The sequence below is a fragment of the Hemitrygon akajei genome, chromosome 9 (genome assembly GCF_048418815.1).
Source record: "Hemitrygon akajei chromosome 9, sHemAka1.3, whole genome shotgun sequence".
Lineage (NCBI taxonomy): Eukaryota > Metazoa > Chordata > Chondrichthyes > Myliobatiformes > Dasyatidae > Hemitrygon > Hemitrygon akajei.
In genome coordinates, this window is record NC_133132.1 from 145,989,618 (window position 1) to 146,007,325 (window position 17,708).

The 17,708-nt window shown below is 38.4% G+C and overlaps 1 protein-coding gene across 2 annotated transcripts in view; it reads left to right on the plus strand.

The window, feature by feature from the left end:
• LOC140733623 (runt-related transcription factor 2-like) overlaps positions 1-15,247 on the plus strand; it is a 165,985-nt gene extending 150,738 nt beyond the window's left edge. For both annotated transcript variants that reach the window (XM_073057202.1, XM_073057203.1), the window contains one exon: positions 7,974-15,247. In XM_073057202.1, coding sequence (XP_072913303.1) covers positions 7,974-8,452 — 479 coding nt within the window. In that variant the 3' untranslated portion in view covers positions 8,453-15,247. The remainder of the gene's footprint in view (positions 1-7,973) is intronic.
• Positions 15,248-17,708: the final 2,461 nt, after the last annotated feature.

Below are 17,708 nucleotides of genomic sequence, written 5' to 3' on the forward strand. Positions count from 1 at the left end.
TCAAGTTCCCATATACAGAGTTCATTGGCAAATATTGTCCCAATATTATCCATGGTAGAGTATTAATTTTAAGACAAAATCCATTGGACCAACCAGAGCATTACTTCAGCAAACACCAATACTCCAGTTGTCAGAGACAGTGGGCATTTCCTATTTCAACTGGAAATTGGTCAGGAAAGCCTAACACTTGTGGTATTTTCTTCCTCTGGATATTACAGGATCCCTTTTATAGACAGGAATCCAGCAATGAAACTGTCTGATATCCATAAAGGATATATTTGGCAGAAGTCCCACTTGCCTCCCTACAACCCCCCCCCCCCCCCCCCGCCTCACCCCAATGAAAGGAGGATATATCGCCAACACGTTAATTGTTATTTTATTTTAAACGGAGAAATAGTTTTAATTGTCTGCTTGGATACATTTTATAAACATTATTCTTACTTATAGGCATCCATCAGAGAAAACTGAGCGCAGGGTTAAGAACAATGAAAATCATGCAATATTTGCTCCTCCCGTAAAATCTATTTAAGTCCTAACCAGACAGTCTTTATTATGCTTTCTCTTATTGTCTGAAATAAAGGCTGAAGGTAATCATTAAACTTGCATCATCTCCTTGTTTTTTTTAATGTCACCTGACAAGACCATTAATATGAATTCTAGTAGGTAGCGACTTCTTGAACTAAATGTCTTCTGAATACTTAAAACACTGAAATGGAACAAGATTAATGTTTGTCCAGATTTCTGAGGGTGTTTGTTAAGGAGAGAAAAGCATGGACACACAGCTCAAAGTAAAAAATTGTTTGCATTAACTACTGAACTGCCAAGAATTCAGCAATTTTCCAAGTTAATTGAAGTATCCACTGGTGCATTACTGTTTGTCAGATAAAAAGCTATGATACATTTCAAGATTAACAATGATCTGATTTATTCACAGAATTCAATCTTGATATTTTAATCTAATGTTGGTTGTAAGGAATCTATAATGACATTTACAAACACTCGTTTTAATAAATCCTATTGAAAATGTAATGCAAAGAGGAAATTAAAATACTCAAGGCTGTTGACAGTGTTATTGCTTTACATTCTTTTAGTCAACTAATTCTGTATTAGAATCACAAATAAAAATTTCTGGAGTTTATTTTTCTGATGGTGGGTAGTTGTCTTGCTCCCAATCCTCTGCCAGTGACCCTATTGCCCAGACTGGATAATGGCCAGGAAGGGAGTTATTATTGCTGCGCTCCAATCCCTTCTGGCCTAGCCTGGATTTCATTAAGTAACTTAGCAAACTGGAGGATCTAAACATCATTGAAAGTTACTGGATGGTTATGGTCCATCATTTTGGGTCCCACAATAGTAGTATTTGAGCATCTTCGATCTGTCCATAACAAAAGGCAGGCTTTCCCATTGGCTACCCATTTCAATGCGATTTCCCATTCCCATTCTGGCATGTTGGTCTAAGGCTTCCTCTGTTGCCAAGATAAGGCCAAATTCAGGGTGGAGGGGCAACACCTCAAACTCCATCTGGGTAGCCTCCAGCCTGTCAGTATGAACATCGGTTTTTTTAACTTCTAGTAACTTCTCCCCTTCTCTCTGTTTATATTCCCATTCTGGCACCCATCTTACCTTTTCTCTTCTCCTTACCTACCCACCGGCCAGCTGGTGGCACACTGGCGTCAGCGCCGGACTCCTGAGCGAAGGCTCCTGAGTTCAAATCCAAGTCGGGCCACCCCCGGGCACGCTTCCCATCTGTGCCGGGTTGAGTGCCGAGCTAGCCACTTGGCCTCATTAAAAATACAAGGGTTGAGTCAGGAACATTCATATCGTGACCCGGTTAATCCGAAAGGAGACCAATCCTGACACCGCGCGCCAGACAAGAATGGCTGACTGTCTGGTGCGACACGCTAAAGAAAACCTACCCACCACTCCTCTGGTATACCTCCGCCTTCCCTTTCTCCCATAGTTCACTGTCTTCTCCAATCAGATTCCTTCTTCTTCAGCCCTTTACCTTTTCCACCTATCACCTCCCAGCTTCTCCCCTCCCCCATCCACTTATCTTCTTCTTTACCTGGCTTCACCTCTCACCCGTCAGCTTGTACTCCCCTCCCCCTCTCAACTTCCTCCCTCTTCCTTTCCAATCCTGATGATGGGTCTTTGCCAAAAACATCAACTGTTTACTCCTGTCCATCAATGCTGCCTGACCCGCTGAGTTTCCCCCAGCATTGCTCTTCATTTTACAACTGTTCGCTTCTACTGAGAACCCTCCCAGCAATTCAGAAGGTAGCCCTTCAATCTGTATCCCGGTTGCTCTACTTAACCCATTTGGGTGGATCAGAAGGCCACACTCAAATAGATTTAAATATTTCTTAAAGATAGGAGTGGTGGCAATCAGCATTTGGCTGCAAGTGAGAAATCAAAATCCAGTCAACAGGCAACACACAGTCTGCTGAATAACCAAACCCATTTTAGTAGGGCTGATGATTCTTTTTTAGGCCAAAAAAACCATGTGTTTATACGTTTAATAGATAAAATGAATGTTTAACCTGGCGTTTTTCAAAATGTCCCCCCCACCGCCTTCACGGATTAATGATTTATTAATGCTTGGTACTGTCTACCCCGTGAGTGGCTCAGCTTCCTTTCACATGCTGTAGAACTGATTGCCCTCCCTGCTGCAGACAAGGAAAGCTGAAGGGGATACTTTGAAGTCAGAAGTGTGTGTGTGCTTTTAACTAACTATATAAAGTAATAAGGAAATCATATCAGCACATTTTCCTTTCACATATGGTAACATTATTCTGACTTTAAGACTTCAAAATAATTGTAGTAATCAAGAAGGACAACATTGTAAAATTAGTCAGTCCTTATAAAGGAACTGGTAGAAATTTAGCTGCAATTTGACTTTGCTTTTTCTGCAAACAAAACCCAAGGCTTTCTGAGGTAATTAGCTCGGCCACTGCTGACAGGGAATGTATTTTGTTCTCTCTCATTCGCTTTTCTCCACCATTAAAATCTCGACCTCCAGATCAGACAAGTGTGAAGTGGGCTTTTTGAACATCTTTCTGTGTCAGTATTACTCCTCAACTGACCAACAGAAGAAGAATTGCGGGGGTGGGTGGGTAGCCTCATTGAGACTTATAAAATATTGAGAGGCCTAGGTGGAGTGGAATTGGAGAGGATGCTTCCTGTAGTGGGGAGCAGAGGGAACAGCCTCAGAATAGAGGGAGGCCCATTTCGAACAGAGATGAAGAAGAATTCCTTTAGCCAGAGGAAGGTGGATTTGTTGTATTAATTGCCATGGATGGCTGTGATGGCTAAGCCATTGGGTATATTTAAAGCAGCATTTGACAGGCTCTTGATTAGTAAGGTGTCAAAGGTTATGAGGAGAAGGCAGGAGAATGAGGTTGAGAGGGACAATAGATCAGCCATGATGGAATGGTGGAGCAGAGTCAATGGGCCAAATGACCCAATTCTACTCATACGTCTTATGGTCTAACAGAAAGGAAAGACAATGAACTTCAATAAAACTCTCCAATCCCTTGTCATGTTGGAATGTCAAATTGATGACTGCCTAAACGCAAGTGTGGGAACTTACAAGTTAGAACAGCTTACTTATCATTTTACTAGGAAACCAGCCACTCATTCCTTTTGAATTTGTTCCTTAAAATTGTCCTCAGCTCCTCCAAAATATAAATGCAAAGAAATTTGAGTAAGCAAATATATTGATCTGAATAGAATCATTCTCTGATAGAATGCATTATTTTGGATCATTTGTAATTCCACCTCTGTAAGACATTTTCTAACATTGGGTTTTGCTCTGGGGGCATTTCAGATCAGTTTTGGCAAAATGAATAATTTATAACAGCAGTTTTGATTGGCCAGCCATATCATTACGTTTTGAACTCTCTCACCTGCATACAGATGAAAAATTACATTATGTGCCTCCAGGAGACAATCTGGCTGGGTGAAAGACTATTGATTTGGAATGAAATACGAAGAAAACACTGTTGCTATTTTTAGGAGAAAGGTTTTGTTTTAATGTCTTTCTGTGTTTGAAATACAAGCAATTAGACCCTTTTAATTTTTTTAAAGCAGAATATGGATTGAAAGGGAAAGAGGATTTGTCATTATTATTTTGCTAATTTAAGGCATTGAACCACATCTAAGGGCTTTGGCTCATTAAAAATTTCATGGAAACAGTTCAATGAAAACGTTTCCATATGCCTTTCCGATTCATTCTATTCCCTCTGAAGGGGTCCCAACTCACGCACTCACTGGAAGCATTTCAGAGAATATATCTGAGAAACAGGTCCTGGGCAGTAATATACTGATCATGTGAGTGCTTGGTACAACTTGTGTGGGCTTCTTGAACACATGGCTCTTTGAAGAACGAATTTTAAAACGACTGCAAAAGTATTTTTTTAATATTGATGTATCTGCTAATCATTTTACAGTGTGACATAATAATCTTGATTAAAGTTTTCCTTACATGACTGATTTTACAGCATCTCAGTAGAAGTACATCCTGTGAATTTTAAGTCAGCTGCCTGACCCAGAACAATTTCAATACTAGTTATGCAAAGTCAGCTATCTTTCTGTGTCTGTAACATCTTCAATGTAATGAGATGTTCCAAGGTACCTCATGGATAAAATAACCAAGCAAAATTTAAAAAAAATTAGACATATTGGCAGAAGTGACTCAGAGATAGGTCAAGGAGATGGCTTTTAGGGACATCTTAAATGGGGGAGGGGAGGTAATGTGCGGCATTCATATGGGGAATTGTAACATTATTTTGATGGCAGTTAGTTTGTCACTTGTGGCAGAGTTCAGGGCACGGTATCCCAACCTTTTTATGCCATGGACCCCTACTGTTAACCGAGGGGTCCGTGGACACTAGGTTGGTGATGCACCATCAATAACTCTAGGAGACTGGAAGTGAACGATAGGCTTTTATTAACAGCGAGAAAGGGAGCCCAACCATGTCAAAGACTGAGGGAGGAGCAGTGCCCCAATCGCCTTTATACAGGGGTCTGTGGGAGGAGCCACAGGAGCAGTCAGCAGAGGGGCGTGTCCAGACAGGTATACATAGTTTACCACAGTTGGGAAGCCCTGGTTTAGGGAAAGGTGTTAAGAATTCCAGGGCACCTCCCTTGGTCAACTTTGAAGTTCAATATTTGAAAGGAAATAAATCAATGGAAAGAGCACAGTCGGGAATTTGTTGACTATGTAGTTTTTTTCAGTCTGTTGCTGCCTCATTCCCTCTAGACACCAGTCATTTTCTCCAGCCTGAAGTACTCATAGGAACTGAAAGCTTGATTAAACGTGAAAGGGTTAGTTATTGAAGCTTCTTTGAAATAATGTGGAAACCAGCAGTATGGCGTATATTTGACGTTAAGTAGCAAGCTAAAACTACATTTTGGATAATTGAGAAGGCTGAGTTAAACCGTCCTTGGATGTAAACTTGGACAAAATTCAGAACTGTAATACATTGTAAAGAGAAATGGCAGTTTTTCTCAATAGTCCTTTTATCTTTGAAAAGAGTGCAGTCCGTCCTATCAGCTGTGTTAGGGAAAGAACAGGCCAAAATTGATTTGTGCTGTTGGTAGTTTTGGCATGTTTAAAGTTATGGGGTGTGAAAGTTAAAATGAGGTAATAGCTCGATGGGCTGCTAAACACTTAAGTTCTCATATGACTACTTCTGGAGTTAACCCTGTTTGGAGAACTTTGGCGTTCATGCAGCCTTAGTGAATATTAAAACTGGTTCATGTTGCAGAGGACATGGCAGAAAAGCTCATATTAAGTGTCAGATAAGTTGTGAGGTGAAAGACAACATGCCTGACATGAGTTGTTAACATATTTCTTCTCTCAAACACCCTTCCTGCTTCTGGTAATGCACACATGATACTAAAGTTCATTTCAGTAGTTGGTATGACTCCCTTCTTCGCCTAAAGTTAAAACTGTTGGCACCTAATCCCAGTGAAGGTTTGATTACAGGGCAGTGTGTAGGAGGGCTGTTAGTAAGCATGACTGGTCACACCCCATACCCCCTAAGTGAAAGAATGCTGAGAATAGGCATACCAGACATACTGAAGGAAGAATTGCATTTCATACCTAAGATATCTACTGTTGTTTAGGCACAAAATAATACATGCTGATGCATTCCATCCAGTTTTATGTGCAAACTTCCTTTAAAACTGCTTCAGGAATGTGCTCCAGCAAATCATTTATATTAATTACTGTATAAAAAGAACTGTACTCCATCCAGAAAAAATGTAGTTGAAAATAGTTCTAAGATGTTTACCAAACTTCTGTTTAACCAGAACTGTGGGCATCAAATACTGTTTATTTTATTCCAGCAGATTCCCCTTAGAAAAGGTTTTGCTATATTGATACCTGATTCATCCTTCCCCCTCGAATGAAGTACACTGGTACTCTGTATGTTCCTTGTTGTGTCGCACTCCTCCCCAGTTGATTAGAGAAAGGTTCAGAAGTAGAATTAATATATCTGTGATTTCTACTTGACATTTCATTGGTTCAGAATCAATGTGCCTGCAATTTAATAAACAAGGTTGTAAATCTTTTACATTTATTTTGCATTTACCATAAAGAACAAAAGGTAGATTTGTATACAAATATTGGATTATTTTTTAGCAGGGTGCAATGAGGAAGACGCTACTTCTTAAAAATAGATTTTTGTTTTTTTCAGAAGTCCATACCGCTGCGTAAATCACGAATGCCCTGGAATTTAATCAGACATATTCTCATTGAATTACATATTACTGCTCAAGAATTTGAGCCTCATTCATTGTCAATACACAAAATCTGACCAATGCGCGCCCAGCATTGCGAATAATAATATTAGCTCCATAAATGTTAGTGGCACCAACAATAGCTTTGTATGAGAAATATGAAAATGTAGAATGATTATAACATCTGTTACTACTCTTCTCCATTACATATGAACTCACAACATTCATATCATTTATGATATATTTGCATAATAATTTAAAAAATATGCAGATATAAAGCACACAAAAGATCAATTGAGGAAATTATAAATTCAGTACAGGAAATTCAGGTCAGGTGACATCATAATTTGAAGTTTGTACTGTGTATAATCTTGATCTCAACCACAGATTAAGATTAATACCTTATTAATTCATTATTTTGTCCATTCTAAGTCCTAACTTGTCACCAACAATGTCATCCTCCAGATACTCTGCAACAGCAAAACCATGCAGTAGTGAGCTCTGCACTGAAGATTAGGAAATTTGATTTAATCGTAAATTTATCAAATGATAATCCTCAGAATTGCGGGTGGTAATGTAAACCTTTAAAAAATTCTTAACTACTGACAAGGAGATTTTATTATTCAAATAAGTCCCATGACTAGCACGTTGCCACCAGTTCAATAAATTGTACTTTATCCTCAGGGTGATAAGACAGAGTAGAATGTACAGAAATCAACTGCAAGAGTACAGGAATGCAAACGATGCGAATGTGACTATGTTAAATCTGGTAATTATTAGGGAGAATTTTCACGAGTTCTTTTCTCTCAATGTCAGCAAAGTAAATGATACAATCAATTGAGAGCCAGGGTAATATCGCGGTTAGGGCAATGTTACTACATCCCAGATCGTCAGAGTTTAGAGTTCAAATCCAATGCTGTCTGTAAGAAGTTTCTACTGTGACCATGTGGATTTCATCCGGTTTCCTCCCACACTCCAAAGCTGTACCGGTTAGTGAGTTCAGTGTAAATAGGCCTATAATTAGGCTCGGGTTAAATTGGTGGGCTGCTGGACGGTGCAGCTCATTGGGCTGGAAAGGCCTGTACTGTGCTGTATCTCTAAATCAATAAATTACAACAACACTGGGGCACATGAACATGCTTCGGTAATGTTTGTCATCAAGCTTGGTTGCCTCTTCATACGTTTCGTAAGGTATGATATATCTCTTCTCTGTTATTTTTCTTTTACAGGTGCAACAGATCTTGGTCCCTTCTCAGATCCTCGGTCCTTTGGACTTTCTTCGCTCACAGAAAGCCGTTTCTCCAATCCTCGAATGCACTATCCAGCCACCTTCACCTACACACCAACTCCAGTTACAACCGGCATGTCTCTAGGTATGTCTGCAGCCACACACTATCATACTTACTTGCCACCGCCTTATCCTGGCTCATCCCCAAACCAAAGTGGACACTTCCAAACCAGCAGTGCGCCCTATCTCTACTATGGCACCTCATCTGGATCTTATCAATTCTCCATGGTGGCAGGGGGAGAACGCTCGCCCTCCAGAATGCTGCCACCTTGCACCAGCGCATCAACTGGCAGTACACTTCTCAATCCAAACCTGCCCAACCAAAATGAAGGTGTTGATGCTGATGGTAGTCACAGCAATTCTCCCACTGTCTTGACTTCCACTGGAAGGATTGATGAATCTGTTTGGAGACCATACTGACTCTTAGATTCAACAAGAAAACAGAACAACAGCTTTGAAAAGAACATAATTATTTAAACAGTGCCTAATGTACAGTTTTTAACTGGAAGAAAACCTTATGATATGACTGCTTAGAGAAAGAACTAGTACAGACCTCAGGACATTGCTGTACTGTTCAACATATGCACATGACTTTGGCTATTTTAAGCCCCTCCCCCCCCACACCCCACCCAAACTGAATGAACTTAACATCTTGTCCAAATAGTGTACATGAAGAAGTCCTATTTGCACAGCAAAGGAAACATTCTTTGAGAAAGATGGGCCTTCCAAGAAGTGGCAGAGTGCAAATTGTAGTAATTATTGAAACGATGTTGAAAGTAGCGGAGAAAAAAAAAAGTGGCTGAAAAAAGGACTCTAAGCTTGAAGATGAAAAGTCCTGGAAAATACAACTGCCCACTTTAATGTTTCTTTTTTTTGTAAGGAAAATTGGCTCACAATTAGAGTAGAAGTATATGAAAAATAAATGTATGCATTTAGTTTAACTATGCATAAAGGGGCAGAATTTTTCTTTTTCTAATACATTTCTTGAGGAACACCCGTTAAATGCAAGTAGAGAGAAGTTGGTTTTATGATCTTTATGTAAGCATTTCTGTTTACTGAATGTTTACTACAGATTTCAAGATGACTTTCTGTTATCTTGAAATGGTTTTATACGTACCACAAAATTGCTTTTCAATTTCAAAGGAGGGTTCATCCCATCTTACTTGGAGCAATTTTATTCCACTATATTGTTTCATTTGAATATTGTTTACTCATTAATTGAATGATTCCTTGATGTTGACATACAGACATTAATATGATAATGTCTACTTTGGCATCATTATGCTATAGTATCTGTAGTTGTCTGTGTACTTGAGGAAGAATGGCAATAGTTAATAATATCATAACATTCAAGCTCAAGTGGGTTACTTTAATCAAATGGTATTTTCCTATGGAATTAGAATCATAAAATATTTTAATAATTAAGTATCTGTGCATACTTAACGATGGAAGCTTGGGTGGAAATTGGGACATTCTTGGTAGTTCATGCCTGTAGCTTTGAGAGTACTTACTTATTTGTCACCTATTCCATTTCAGTCGATTTCCCTTAAAATCAACATACGCTTAGAGGTACAGGAGTGGTCTTCTGCCGATATAGCCCATCCACTTCAATGTCCGACATATTGTGCATTCAGAGATACTCTCCTGCACATCACTGTTGTAATGTGAGTTTTTAGAGTTATTCTCGTCTCCCTGTCAACTTAAACCAGTCTGGCCATTCTCCTCTGACCTCTCTTATCAACAAAGCATTTTCGCCCACAGAACTGCTGCTCACTGGACGTTTTTTGGTTTTCATACCAATCTCTGTAAAGTCTGGAGACTGTTGTGTGTGAAAATTCCAGATCAGCAGTTTCTGAGATACTCAAACCACCCTGTCTGGCACCAACAATCACTTTATGGTCGTAATCACTTAGATCACATTTCTTCCCCATTCTGATGTTTGGTCTGAACAACAACTGAACTTCTTGACCATGTCTGCAGGCATTGAGTTGCTGCCACATGATTGAATGATTAGATAATTGCATTAATGAGCAGGTATACAGATTTACCTAAAGGTGGCAATTGAGTATAGTATATATATATATATCTTGCTATAGAATGAAAAATTATTTGAGGAACAAACAGCGATATTGCATTGAAAAGTATATATTAGTTAAAATATCCTCACAGAGCTTATGTTTGGAGGGTTTAATTAAAGGGATATCTACATGTTCGGGTATAATAGCTCTATTCCCAGTTACATATGCCTAACTCTTCTCATGAATATAAGAATGAAGCCTTCCATTGGTTGAGGTCGACCATGACTGTTGCGTCCTAGCTGTCTACAGTCAGCCAATAGAATGCAACATCCATGGTTGACCCTGACTACAAGCCAGTACATAAGCCAGAGCAGCATGATATGGAGGGCAAGCACTTTCCTATGCAGAAGGCTCCCCCTCTCAGGAGAGACTGATACTGATTGGCACCAGTGGTATCGCAGGAGTTGCCAGTCAGTGTTGAACTCAACGTAGGACTGCCTTAGGTACTCCATCTCTGGATTTTTCCTCAGGGTTTACTACCAATGGATTTCCCCACGAGGCAGTGAAAGTTTGAGAGCAGAACTTTCCTTCCCCTAAATAAGCTGCCAACCATTGCTGATGAGCCCCATCTGCCCAAAGCAACTGGCTTTAAGGCAGCAGTAACCCACCTTTGCCCCTTCTCCTGTCAGTTGAAATAGTTCCTCCAGCCACATTTCGCTAAATCATACGTGAAGGCCAGGAGCTGGACTCATTTGTCCGAGGCTATTTGAGATGCATGTTATGTAATTGATGGTGGGAGCTTATCCCACAAAGCCCCCTCGGCTATGTGTGTAAGAACGTACTTTTGGCATTTGCTCTAAATTTAACTCACATTTTCCAGTATTTTGCTGAGAAATCAATGTGCTAACAATGCAAATTATTGTAGTTTAATACTGAATTTACAGCCTCAATGCAATTGAAATCATGACATTATTCCCTCTTAAATGCTTCTAAGGAATCATAATTCAAAGTACCATCCATCAGGGAATTAAAACCGTATCTCACAGTTTAATGCCTACAGCTAAAAATACATGATTTTAGAGTCCTGATGAAGGGTCTCGGCCAATAACATCGACTTTTGCTTTCCCATGGTTGCTACCTGGCCCGCTGAATCCCTCCAGCATCTTGTGTGTGTTGCTTGGATTTCCAGCATCTGTGGATTTTCTCTTATTTGTGATTTTAGAGTCACTGTTTCTTTTAAACAATGAAAACAAAAACAAAAATGCAGAAAATACTATTTATGTTCTTTTATCTTCCTCCTTGGTCCATGTTAGTGAAGGTGATTCGATGCTCTTTTTAGAAAGAGTGATAAAACATAGAGAATAATGTTGTTTTATACACTCCATATAAAATTGCATATACAGTATTTAGGCATAATTGTTAATGAGTAAGTTAAATATATGTGACTCATAGAGACATACAGCACAGAAAAAAGCCTTTCAGCCCATCTGGTCCATGTCAACCCATTTAAACTGCCTACACCCATCGACCTGCACTGGGCCAGAGCCCTCCATATCCCTACCATTCATGTACCTGTCCAAACTCCTCTTAAGTGTTGCAATCAAGCTCACAACCACTTATGTTGGCAGCTCATTCCACATGGTCATGAAATTCTGACTGAAGAAATTTCCCCTCATGTTCCCCTTAAACTTCTCACCTTTCACTCTTAACCCATGACCTTTGGTTGTAGTCCCACCCAACCTCAATGGAAACAATATGCTTGCATTTACCGTATCTATTCCCTTCATAATTGTTTTATAGGCCTCTGTCAAATCTCCTTTCAATCTTCTGCATTCGAATGAATACAGTCCTAACCTATTCAATCTTCCCTATAACTCAGGTCCCCCAGACTTGGCAACATCCTTGTAAATTTTCTCTGTACTCTTTCAACCTTGTTTACATCTTTCCTGTAGGTAGGTGACCAAAAACTGCACACAATACTCCAAATTAGGCCTCACCAATGTCTTATACAACTTCAAAATAACATCCCATCTCCTGTACTCAGTACTATGATTTGAAAGCTTTCTTTACAACCCTATCTACCTGTGATGCCACTTTTAACAAATTATGGACCTGTGTTCTCAGAACCCTTTGCTGTACTACACTCCTCAGTGTCCCACCAGAGCCTACCTCCTCGGGCTCTGGTAACAATGAGAAAGAAAAACCTACAAATAAAAATGAATAAATGATTCGAGTTAAAAAATATGGCAGGCCCTAGATATCAGAAGTAATGGAATAGTGGCTAATATTCTAACAAAGAATATTTTGTTATTTGTTACATGGTTATTTTGACAGAGGGGCTACCTTTGAGGTAATTAATCTAGTTCTCAGACTCAGAAGCATTGTCCAGATGCACAGAAACTAACTTCAGACCATCCGTTATTATTATTAAAGTGTAGTTAATACTTAAATGTCTGCTTTAATTCATACTGTTACAGCTACCTTAAAACTTATTAATGATACAGCTTTAAGCAAAACTAAGTTTATTTTCAAGCACTACTAGAAATTACACAACATAGTCATTGTGATTCACAAGCACTTCAGAAGTGCTTCATTGGTCATAAAGCACAAGGGGTATCCTGAGGCATGAATGTTATTTCTTTTATTATCATGCTGAGGTGAGACTTAAGTTGATTCACTTCTTTTAACACAACTGCTTTGTGTATGGGGAATCTACCATATATTAAAGTAACCCAGGTACTTGATACATTAAAATTGCCATACCTATAAATCTTAAAAAGATTACACATGGAAATGTGTACTCTGTCTTTGTAACTTATAAAGCACAAAATACAAGAGGTACATTAATGCAATATCTTATCCTAATGCTTCCTTAGTTTCAAATGCTTTGTTCTATTCTGAGACCATTTTATGTATTAAATAAATGTCAAATATTTTTCAATATTTAGAGATAGCAAGCTTTTTTTTACTGTAACATTTTCTTGTGTGAAGCATGCTTTTGTGGACCCAAGGTTCTATTTACATTAAATCTGGACAACTTTATTGATATTATTTATTGCAAGTGGTAGCTTGAAGCAAACCACCAGTCTACATTTATATATCTGTACAGGTAATGAGTTCGATAGTTTTCAGCAGCATTTCTAAAAGCAGGTGTCAGGTTACACAACTCAAGGTTGAACAATCAAATCCTACTGCCAGTGCAAGCTGTTACCTATTTAATAAAAGGTACTTTATTTGTTTAATGTAATTTTTATTGCTAAGGTGGATTTTCAAAGATTTATATATGTGTTTTTATATAAAGTGATTTTTTAAATAACATTCTTTGTTAGGATGTGATATTGTAGGGCTGCTGGCAGCAATTTTGGAACAAAATTTAAGGTTTTGTACAGTCAAAAGCACATCCAACTAGATCCAGTATCCACCAGACTTATGCAATAATCACTATACATTTTGGGCATCATGCAAAATGTATACATCATTTTTTTCATTAGTAGCAGATTTTCCACTGCAGATGTGAACATTTTTTTGGGGTTTCTGATAAGTTCGTTCTCAATGGTACCAACTTTTAACTTGGACTATCAGAGAATCAGAGAAATGTAATATGCAGAGGGACACACAAATTAACCTTGTTCTCGAGCCTCAGTCAGTTGTCCTGTAGGCTACAGTATATCAAATGTTTATGAAGATTCCTCCTATGTTCAGTGAGAGTTTCTGCCTCGCGATCCTTTCAGGCACTGTAACCGGGGACCTTCATAATAACAATTAAAAGAGCTTTCCTCAAATCCTCTCTTAACTTTTTGTCATTTGCCATATATCTATACCCCAGTTTATTAAGGGGTTATGTGATACCTGAGATGATTTAAAGATACATTTGTTAATTGACATTATCAGATTGCCAAGTACTTGATCTGTTTATGTGGTGGTATTAGATAATTCAAGGTATTATAGAACAGCAAATAAACAAAATGAAGAGAGTTTCAAATCACACCATTTGGAACATGCAATTACAATTAATATTCCAAAATTGAAATGTTACATTTAGATCCAAAATTGCAAAAATGATATTTTTTTTACTGAGTATAAGTTTTGGCAATAGTACTGAATATTAGAGTACTAATCTCTCCATTTTTCTTTTTCTGTTGATGATGACAAATAATTACATAATTTGAAACAATATTTTACCATTTCATTAGTGTTTCAATGAAGGACTAGCAGGGCAGATCAAAACACCAGATTAAAGTTTATCTGGTTTTGTGTTGGTGAATAGACGAATCCGATTTCCTCTAGATACCAGAATTGGATAGCAGTTGTTATGGTGGCAAAATCATTGATTCTAGCTGTAAACTGAAAGATTTACTGAGTATAGCAATTTACGCCAATAGGTATAACTGTGTCAAAAAAAAGTTGAGCGTTTTTTCTATTTGATAATTGCACCATTGATGTAACTGACCAGAACTGTTGGCAAAAATAGACTCTGGTTAAAAATTGCATGTTTATTTGCTTCCAGTGAAAGCCATGTTAAAATTTGTTAAAATAATTGCTGAATGCTATGAGAACAATATTCTTCAAGATTCAGCACATTGAAAGGCACACGGAAGTTTTAACAAAAGTGATTGAAAAGGGAACAAGGTGAAGCTTGTCCAACTCTGATTTAATTACGTTATCTCTGACCCTAGAATCTCTGTTGAACACAAAAAGGTATTTTTTTTTAAAAAAACAGTTTTTCACACAGTTCATATTTAGTATTCTCATGGTTTGTGATGTGAGACACAAAATGGAAATCCGAGCTTCCTAATGCAACTACCAGACAGATAGTTGAGCTCTACGAAGAAAAGCTCTATGAGCATGCATTTTGATCTGTTCATATTTTTGTTTATGTAAAACAGACAACATTCTGCAATTTTGTTTTCGATGGTATACTTGCACTTCGGCCTTTTAAGTTTTTTTTACTTTTTATATAAATACAAGCTTTTTTATTGCTGTTAGTTAATAATTGCTTTGCACTGAGTATACTGTACAAATGTATTGTGTTTCCAAGCCATTGCCATCATTGATTATGAATCACTTTGCTACATCTTAAAAGGGAATAATGCTAAGGTAGTGGTTTATGTAACACAAAACCCACAAGATATTTTACCTGGCATTTTGTCATGATTGTAACATTGATTTAAGTTTGAATTTCATTTTCAATAAAATGGCATTTTCTATTAATTCTGTATTAATGTTTGTGACCACTTGAAGATAATGCAAAGGAAATGTGACCATGGTTTAGAGCCATGAGATTCATACTTGCAGTGGTTCATCTAGGTCAGCTGTTCCCAACCTTTTCATGCCATGGACCAATGTCATTCAGTAAGAGGTCCACAGACTTCAGGTTGGGAATACCTGATCTAGCTAAGTATCTCTACTGTAACCCCTGAAACTATTACTTGGAATGTTTGGACAGGAAATTCAGCACCATGACGAGTGATTTTTTGATTACTATTGCTATCATATCTGTTGTACTTGAACTGCCAAACACTTCTAGCATGTGTTTTATTTCATATTTCCAACATCTACTGTATTTTGCTTTAATATCATCGGGGCCTGAGATGCTGCACTCAGCTTAATGCTGCTTTACCATTAAGGACAGTAACTCCTATCACATCTGCAAGTTAGCTCTTGTATTCTAGATTTGGAGCAAGGCAATGAAGCAGCCCAGTGCTGAATTGTCCTGGTAAAACCCAAACTGAGAACTAATTTTCCATACGATTCCATGACTCTTTGAGTAAGTTGTAAGTCATAAGAGCAGAATAAGGCAATTCAGGCCATCGTTCCTGCTCTGCCATTCGATCGTGGTTGATTGACCTTTTTCTCTCAACCCCATTCTCCTGCTTTCTCCTCGTAATCATTGATGTCCTTACCAATTTCAACCACGTTTCAACCTCCACTTTAATATACCCAATAGCAGGATATGTACCCCTTGTGGCTCCAAGCAGGACCAGGGATGGGATGAGATTGAGTAAGTTCATCTATTTGGCCAGGCTTATTCCACTATTGTTGTATCAGGTCCTTACTGAAGGGAGAGCACTGAAAAAAAATTTGATAAGATATCAATACCACCTACAAAACAAAATTTCCACACCCCTTCTATAACTAACACACAGCAAATGCAAACAGCGTGAAAGAATCTAGCATAAGAATTCCATTGCCCAACAATGCCCCTTGTGCAAAGGGGGTTTTGCTTAACGTAGAGGAGGTCTCCCTTAAAGTTTTACAGCTGCAGACCTACAATATCCAATTTCCTAACCAACTCCGGCCCAGAAATACTATATGCCACAATTCCTTGGCAATTTAGGACACTGACAGTCCACTAAAGGAATATCGTATTAAACTTTTGTTGAAATTTTTCTATTTCAAAATCTCCATCCTCTTGGTTTCCTGTTCTATTTCATACATAATCAGTCTTAAAGCCAGATTTTTGACATATGTTAATGTCCCTAATATCACAAAATATCATCATCATCATTATCTGTATGATGTAACTGACCATGGTCTTTTGACCATGAATGCTCTTGGCAGATTTTTCTACAGAAGTGTTTGCCATTACCTTCTTCCCGACAGTGTCTTTACAAGATGGGTGACCCCAATCATTATCAATACTCTTCAGAGATTGTGTGGGTGGTGTCAGTGGTCACATAACCAGGACCTGTGATAGGCACCCAGCTGCTCATATGACCCACAGTTTCACATGACACTGATTGGGCAGCTAAATAAGTGTTACAGCTTGTCCAGCGGTGACCTGCAGGTTAGTGGAGGGAAGGAGCACCCTATACCACCTTTGGTAGAGATGTATCTCCACCCCACCACTCATAAACACAAAGCCTATTTTTGAAACAGGCAGTTGAAAGGAAACTCTGAGGAAGCAGTGCTTTGCACCAGTTTCAAGTGGAATGTTACCTTTCTCACATTGCGCAAATATTTTCTTTGACTTAACTTTGGCTTATATGATGAAATAATTTTTTTCATAACTAGTTTGGTTCATTATAATTATATGTAAAACTTGGTGAGAAGTCTCAAATTCTCTACTTGTTAGAACTATTCTATTTAGTGACACTGAGAGACCACTATCTTGTTCCGTTCAGTATTTTACCCCAATTCATATGTTATCTATGTGATTTACAGCTCCATTTATTCATAGATATGTGGAAATGCTGGATTGTGACGCTGTTTTTAGAAGCGTATGTCAGCCCCTAAAATTTAAACAGCAATTTCTTCCCATTTCCAATGCTTCTAATAAATGGACAGCTGCTTTTAACAATGTATGGCAATGATTTGGACTACGGTATTAATGGATTTGTGGCTAAATTTGCTGATGATACAAAGATATCATCTTTGGTGGAGGGTGAGGGGCTGGTAGTGTTGAGGAAACTGCAGAGAGACTTAGATAGTTTAGGGGAATGGGCAAAGAAGTGGCAAATGAAATACAATGTTGGAAAGTGTATGGTCATGCACTTCGGTGGAAGAAATAAACCGGCAGACTATTATTTAGATGAAGAGAGAATTCAAAATGCAGAGATGCAAAGAGACTTGGGAGTCCTTGTGCAGGATACCCTAAAGGTTAACCTCCAGGTTGAGTCAGTGGTGAAGAAGGCTGATGCAATGTTGGCATTCATTTG